Source organism: Cucumis melo, chromosome 3, assembly GCF_025177605.1.
Source record: "Cucumis melo cultivar AY chromosome 3, USDA_Cmelo_AY_1.0, whole genome shotgun sequence".
In the NCBI taxonomy this organism is placed as follows: domain Eukaryota; kingdom Viridiplantae; phylum Streptophyta; class Magnoliopsida; order Cucurbitales; family Cucurbitaceae; genus Cucumis; species Cucumis melo.
In genome coordinates, this window is record NC_066859.1 from 15198706 (window position 1) to 15207098 (window position 8393).

General features: G+C 31.5%; 1 protein-coding gene across 1 annotated transcript; it reads right to left on the bottom strand.

Moving 5' to 3' along the window:
* Positions 1-4110: 4110 nt before the first annotated feature.
* Positions 4111-5478, bottom strand: LOC103488599 (adenylate isopentenyltransferase-like). Its single transcript, XM_008447418.3, has one exon. It carries the CDS (start codon positions 5218-5220, stop codon positions 4258-4260), a length of 963 nt encoding a protein of 320 aa, XP_008445640.2. The 5' UTR covers positions 5221-5478; the 3' UTR covers positions 4111-4257.
* Between the last annotated feature and the right edge of the window lie 2915 nt (positions 5479-8393).

Here is an 8393-nt window from a genome sequence, read left to right on the forward strand (position 1 = left end):
CTACTTCAATCTAAACGATTTTTTTCAAGATTCCTTATACACAATTTTTTAGATTTAGTTACCCTAATCTAAACGACGTAAAAAAAGAGGAGGAAAAGAAGAAAGACAATGAAAATAAATCAGATTTAGTTACCAAAATCTAACGACGTAAAAAGAGAAGAGGAAGAAACACGATGGAAATGATGGAAAAACAAAAACCTAGCAGAGACAAGCAACAACGGAAGATAAAGATCATACTTTACTCTATATGCATCTAAACGATTTAGAAGCTAACATGCACATGCTATGCGATGGACCTAAACGAAGAGAGAGGAAGATAAACGACGTTCTTACCTTTGTAGTTCAGAACCTCTTCTTTAATCCAATGCTTCTCTTCTGCCTGAAAAACACGAGCTAAGACAACCACCAAGTTGACCCACTATGCTCAGGACCAAGAACGGAGTTGTGGGACTCGGCTATGTGAAGAGAATATTGAGAGAGATGGGAGTCAATCGTTTTGGTGTTACAAGAGCAAAAAACTCATCCTTTTCTCATTCGGTAACAAGAATTTTTATATGAAATCTACATGCAAATTACATGCAATATTATTTCATATAAGTTCAACGCCTCATTAATCCATTAATTATCAATGGGATTAGTAGCTTCAAATTCACAATTAATTGTCACATTTTCCATTAACCGTTAATTAATAAAATAATTAACCAAAGGGGCATTTTGGTCATTTGACCAACTTTAGTCAAAGTCAAACTTTGACTTTTCTTCGTCAAAAGTCAACTTTTTGAATTTTTACTAATTTTCCTGTCTTGACTAATTCTAACCTCCTGAGTATGAATTCGTATTCATTTCTCTAAAATTCAAATCATATTTGAAAATAAATTCGATCAAAGTTCAAAATCAACATGTTGACTTTTTGACCGTTCTTTAAACTTTTTAAGCTTTTAAATATGAATCTATATTCATATTTGTTTAAATCATATTTAAACACAAAACTTAAAGTTTATTTTTACTGACTTATATCTTATATATTTGTCGGTTTCTCTCTCTTTATCTTTATTCGAACAATTCGAATTACTTCAACATACTTGTTCTTAATTGAATCCATATGAGCTAGTAGGGGAACCTAATGGACCTATAGATCATGGACTCCAACGATTCGAGATTAACTGGCTAAACTCTTTTAGACCAAAGTTAATCAACATTCGTTAACTAAAGAGTCATTCCACTAAAGACTCTTAGTTGCACTCCCCTCACTATAGATATTTTTGTCCACCCGATATAACCATAATGGGTAAATTGATCCTTCACAGGTTGTTCGTAATCTTGGCTAGGTCAAAATACCGTTTTACCCCCGAGTTTACATCTTGCTCCTTAAGACCCACTGATCCACTATTGAACAATTGGTTTAAGGTCCAACCTATAAACCAGAATCCTTCTCGAGCGAATGAGAAGGTGGGGCCCCTTGTTCAAGACTTGGATTCAGTCCTTAAGGGAACAACCTATCTACTTTCCCAGAAGTGGGTAGGAGAGAATTCCATCTTGCACTCTATGTCTCTAGCTATCCACTCGGTCTTACCCCTGAAATGGGAGGCTTATTGGGCCAGCGATGTTGAGCTGTCCTCACCTATGCAGATATAAGGATACTACCGAATGAACAGAAGTTCATAGTTAGCTCAGGATTAAGATCAAGTTACCTAGGTCATCATAAATGAAATAGTCAGTTTATAGTTTATGGTGTTATAACTAAAAGTGACTAATTCGTGGTTCCAGTCTTATGCAAACCATTTACATAGGACGCTCCCACTCCCATGTCTCTACATGAACGATTCAGGATTACATCGTTTGTATTAACTACGGAGCGGGTCGCATCCATAGTGTTTATCCAGAATAAGGCGCCCAACCTTATTCATATACTATAGACCATTTGGGCTATTAACTTGAACTTAATCCATGTTCATGTCTTTACATAAAGCTCAAGTATATATGACAAACTAGTAAATAGCCTCGGGACCTTAAATTTATTGGTTTTAAGATTATAGCATTCAATAATTAATTTTATTCAATCAAATAACAAAGTATGAGTTTTAGGACATAAATTCCAATAGGAAAGAAATCACAGCAGAAGGGAGAAGAAAGACGGAAGAGCAAACTTGGAAATATTTAAAAGATGACTAATTTTATAGACTTTGTTACACGGGCCGTAAATATTTTAGTAGTGTGTTATATTTATGAAAATTAACCTTGTTATATACTAAATTATTATTTATAAAATGCAACCTATTACAAATAGTCTAAGCACTATTTATTTTGGATAAATTTCTATTGAATCTAGAAAATAAGTTTAATTTACCTCAAATACTAGGTAAGGCTTAAATCCATATGATTGGATTTAATAGGTTTGATCCATGGACCAACCAAACCCAAACATCCGTAAAACCCTCAAGATAACCTTATCAACGTAGAAGTTCTTTTCATATGTTAAATTATACCTATTTTGAGTGGTTGAATAACAAATTAATTTATTCTAAAATGACTTCTTATAAGAATTAATTTCCAGTTTGAAAATTTATATCCTTGCGGTACTTATATTTTTCCATATATTTTAGTCTATTAAACTTTATTAAATTCAATAGGTTCGTATGCTTTTACGCATTAGATATCAAATATATTTCTGTACGTTATTTTTTTTTTATTAACATACAATGTTAAATATATTTCTGTATTTTATTTTTTTATGAATGTCAGTCTCTATACTGGACTGTAGAGTACATTCAATTAGAGTTAGTATAATTTCAATTGCCCAAGTTTAATTCCTATACATTTAATAGATCTTAAATTTAATCCCAAATGCTAATTTATTATTTATTTATTTCAAAAATTCTTCTTACTAATTAATTTGAGGTACTAAATTTAAAATTTATCGAGAATATAAGAACTAAAATCAAACAATTTTGAATATAGGGAGTAAAATTGAGCCTAAATCAAACAGTTTTATTGAGAGTTTGAAGACCAAAATGGTGCGTTAGCGTATTTTTCATACTTATACGAGAATTGAGGTGGCCTGAGATGAGTATTAATTAAGGCACAAAAGCATAATGTAGGTAAATTATAGATGTGATTACTGATTAAATACACTCTAATAAAGGGATTAATATATAGTCAACCATCCCATTCCCACGTATGTTAGTAATAGTGATATGTAAATGAAGAAATTCAAAGAAAGAAAAAACATTAAATTAGTGAAATAAGAAAATAGTTTTTGATAGTTTTTTGAGTTGAATAATATTTTAGGTTATTCAAAATGGTTTGCTTTAGATTCTGTAATCTAGACAAAGCCAGGTACTTGACAGAACAACTGATTCCCCTCCTTGTGTGGTTTAATTAATATTTCTTTTCTATTATAAAAATACCATCAAAATTCTTCTTTTTTAATGAAAATTTTGAGATAGATTCTCTATTCTTGTTTTTCTTTTCTTTTTTTTTTGGTTATCTTCTCTTTTTCATGTAAAATTAAATATACTTAAATCACTCACACATTTAAATGGACATTATTAGAAATAAGTAAGCATACTTGAATTCTTAATCTCACCTAAATGGCGCTTGGTTTGATTAGATTCTATCTAGATTTTTAAATTTAAAAATAAAAAAGAAAAGAAAAGAAAATCCTATTGATTCTTGTCAATTTAATTTAAGATTTTAAGAATTTTACACACCCATCATTTATGAAAACTTTTTCTTTTTGTTTGGAGAAGAGGGAAGACACTCTTTTTGAAGGTCTATTAAATGTTCCATCCTTTGGTCCACACACGATTCTCTCTCTCCAAACTCTCAAATTAACACAAAAAGGCTCATTTTGATCTCAAATTCAAATTCCAACCTTCCTATAGACATTTAAAAAAAAAAAAAAAAAAAAAACACTCTAAATATTACAAGATTCACTTCCTTGCTTCATATTCCCACTCTTCACACTTCAAATGTGATGAAAAAAAGTGAGAGAAGGAGAGAGACTTGGGATTCTTATGGTTCAAAATTTCTTTTATCTTTTTTTGTTTAAATAATTTTTTTCTAATGGCTTCCTCAAGAAAGCCAAGGAGAAAAAAAGACACCCTCAAAATGGTTCTCACCCTCAATTTGATAGCAAAAACATCTGGGAAAATGGAATTTTTTTAATGGGCTATTTAGCAAATGTAAGAGAGAGAGGGGGGCAAAATGGAAAGAAAAAAAGATAGTAACTGCCATAGCTGGAAAAAGCTGGAAAACCTACTCCTGAATGAAGCCCTTCACAATCTTTACGCTTGGTTCCACCACCTGTGTCTCCCATATTTCTGACCGTTTCTCCGCCGCTTCCGACGCTAGCACCGCCACAACCGCCGCCGTGGCGTCCACTCTCTTCAGGTCCCACCCAGCCCTTCTTAGCCGTCCGATCTTCCACAACTGCCTTTTCGTCAGTTGCCACGTGTTCTCTTTTATTTTCCTTACCGCCTCTTCAAATGCACTCGCCTGCAGCGGATCCCCCTCTCTGTAATCCCTCCCTTTTGGGTGATGCCGCCGGAAATACTCCTCGAATTCGGGCACTCCAATGGCTTTCCTCAGCCCGACTCGTGTCTCCAAATCGGCCATTTCCGGGTCATAAAACTGCGCCAACTCCTCCAACATCCCACCATCCAACATCTCATCCACCCGCTTCGACAAATACCGCTTCAAAACCGGAAACGACACGTCGACCCACAGAAAGCAGCACCGGTACCGAAACTCCGCCGAAACCCGATTCCTAGACCCACAGAAAACGTCTTGGGTATCATCGAAGTCTGCCGCGACAAGAGCGTGAATGAAGGAGTTGGAGCCGCCAACGACTAGTGGAAGGTTACCTCGGGAGATAACGCCGGAGATGACGGCGGAGGCATGGGAGCGGAAAGCGGCAGGAGAAACCTCGCCGGCAAGAGGGTCGTAATCGCCAAGTAGATGATGAGGAACGGCGCGGCGGTGGGAGAGGGGGAGCTTATTAGTGGTGATATCGAGGCCTCTGTAGAGCTGCATTTTGTCGGAATTGATGATCTCGGAAGGGAAGCGAGCGGCGAGGTCGATGGAGAGGGAAGACTTTCCGGAGCCGGTGGCACCAAGGAGTAAGAGGAGGGAATCGGAGGGGGCAGAGGAGAGGATAAGAGGGCATCGGGGGCGGCGGGAAAGAGGAAAAGAGTGGGAGAAAGGGAGGGAAAGTGTCATAGAATGTGAATGATGATGATGATGAGGTAATGTTTATTGATGTGAAGAGACATATACGGAACGGAGGAATATCAGTCCTTTTTCTTTACGTACGACGACGGTTACCGGAAAAAAATAAAGAAAAAGAAAAAACAGAGCCACGACGAAGGTGGAGCAGAGCAAAGGACTCACTTCCTAATTTTATATATATAATCTCTCTCTGTAAACTTTATTTCTCTAATGTACCTCCTCAACTTTCAAATTTCTCAATTAATTTTTTCAAAACTTTCAACCTCTTATATAGTTACAAAAACTTTCGACCTTTTATATAGTTACAATAAACACGCCCAATACACATCAAATCTTATTGTTTTATGTTTACATTAAAATTTGATAAAATCATCTTATTATTAATATTATTTTGAAAATTAAATTCTTCAAAAAACGAATTGGGTGTGTCTTTCAAACAATGTTCGGATTCTTAAGCTCAAGAATATCAAACCTGGGTTAGACCGAAAGATTTACGTAGCTTGTGAAAACTGTGTTTGAAATGCAAGTTTAAGTTGTTTCAATTTAAGAAAAATGTATTTGGAGTGCAGCATTAAGAAGCAAGGGTATGTTTTAAAATCGTTATTTTGTGAACTTATTTTATATTCAATAATTGATTAGATTTAAACCATTTTAAATTTGTCTCATCTTAATAATTTTAATTTAGGAGGTTTTTCAAAAATAGAAAAAATTGACAAAATATTTACACTTGAACAAAACAACTAAAAATGAAATTAATTCATTAATAATTTATTTTACTTGATTTTTCTATAAAATATAAATATTTTGTCTAATATTCTATTCTTGAAAATTTTGTTGAAATAATTTATATTTTAAAATATATTTTTTTAATTCTCCACGGAGAGTTATTTGAAATAATAAATTTTGTTAAATAATAAATCTTGAAGTTAAAACATTTATTTCATTTAAAATAACACATTTATTTCATTTTATTTTAAGAGATTGCTTATTTTTTAATTTTGAAATAAAGATTTGACTATACATATAATTTGATTTGATTTATTGTTTATTATTTTGATTTTTTTTTATTTTATTAGATTTTGAAATAAAAATTCATATATTTTGTTACTTTACCTAATTTAAAAAAAAAACATTTTTTAACCATAATTTACTAAATTCAAATGGAAATAAATTAGTAGTTTAATGTTAATTTCAATTATTGAAGAATTATAAATTTTTTATCAAACTCTGTTTGAGGTATATGCAATACGTATTTATATTCTTCACTATGTTAGCAATATTTTGATTTATAATTGAGATTCTAATAGATAGGCAATCAATTTTCACTTAAGAAAAATAGAAGTTAATAAAATCTCCTAAAATGAAAGAAATATTAATTTTAAAGAAAGAAAGAAGAGACATAATTAAAAAAAGATAATGTAGTAACAATAATTTAAAAATTTTGACAAAATTTTCTTAAAATAAAAATACGAAATTGTTCGACAACTATTTTTTAGGAGTAGTTTTATCTAAAAGTTTTGTTTGGTTTGTTATACGCTAAAAGTGTTTTTTTTATTAAAATTTTCAATGTTAATCACAGGCAATCAGACATCTATCGATGGAATCATCATAATTAGTGCTCTAAATTTCATTGACGGAGACTCGGAGTCACCAAAATTGGCATCTAGAGGTTGGCCGAAACAATAACCAAAGGTGGTGTCTGACAGTTGGCCAACAAATTTTCTAAATTAAATTAGAAAAAATAGAAAAAAAGAAAAAAGAAAGAAAGATAACCCATTAATTTGAATAGTGTTTACTTTTCAAACCTATTTAAACTTGTGGAATATGGGTAGGAAGCGTAAGGCTTCGAAAAAAAAAGATTTACGTAAAAAAATATTATTTTAATGTTAAAATAATATTTTATTTATTATTTAATTAATATTAAAAAGATTTATTATTATTATTATTTTTTTTTATTTTTAAATTTTATAAATCTAGATAGAATCTAATTAATATAAAATAATATATATTAAAAAAAAATATTTAAAAAAAAAAAAAAAAAAAAAAGCACAACCCAAAACTAAACAAAGGGTTGCGAGGGATATTAGACAACCAAACAAAGGGTTGGGCTTAGGAATGCATAACCCATCCAATCCCAAAACTTGAAACAAATACTCCTAAAAGTTTACAAAACTATAAGGGGATATTAGACAACCAACATATGTAATTGAGATGGGTTGGTAAAAAAATACGTCCATCATTTGGGTGCACTAACAATCGTCAAAAATAGAACATTTGACAAAATATTTATACTTCATAGAAAAATCAAGTGTACTAAATTTTGTCTTTTAATGATTTTATTATATGGAGTGTAAGTGGTTTGTCAATTTTTTCTTTTTTTGGAAAAACCACGTTAACAATTTAAATTTAGAAGATAAAAAATAATATATAAATTTAAATATTGAACATATTAAAATTTAAAATTAAAATATAAATATAAATTTAAAATAAATATACAAGTTAAATAGACAAAAAAAATTTAAAATTAAGTCTAAAATTTGAAAATCAAATAGTACATTAATCTAAAATATGAAAATTTAAAATCTTAAATATGCGAGGCAATGATCGTGTTCTGCCTTGTAAGATTTCATGCACCAAGAGTGGCTTATGCGATGAGATTGCTACACGACGAGAAGTAACTACACGAAGAACTGTTGTGCGTTTGAGCTTACTTCACCAGGAAGTAGTGACGTTCTCCTCGTGTAAGAAAGTCAGCGATTGATTTGACTTTTTTGTCCAATCCAAATTCAAGATAAGGAAATGACAGCGACATGTGGTATTTTGGTATTGGCTGATTCTCACCGTCGAGCAGAAATAATCATTTCTACATGGAAAGTGCCATTGGAGAGACTTATAAGTAGATAAATTCCTGTCATTTTGAAGTTGCTTTTGTTGGGTTTTATGTTCTAAAACTCATAGATAATAAACATAATCCATTGATCGTTATTAATAAAGTGTTACTATTATAATTTCATTAAGTGTTATTGATTATATTATTAGTTTTGTCTTAATAACCTAAATTCAATAAACTAACATCCTAAGTTGTTTGATGAGTCTTGAACAGTATGTAAAGACATACAGGGATCAATGTTCGAGATACGACTTAAAGGGTCTATATTATAGGG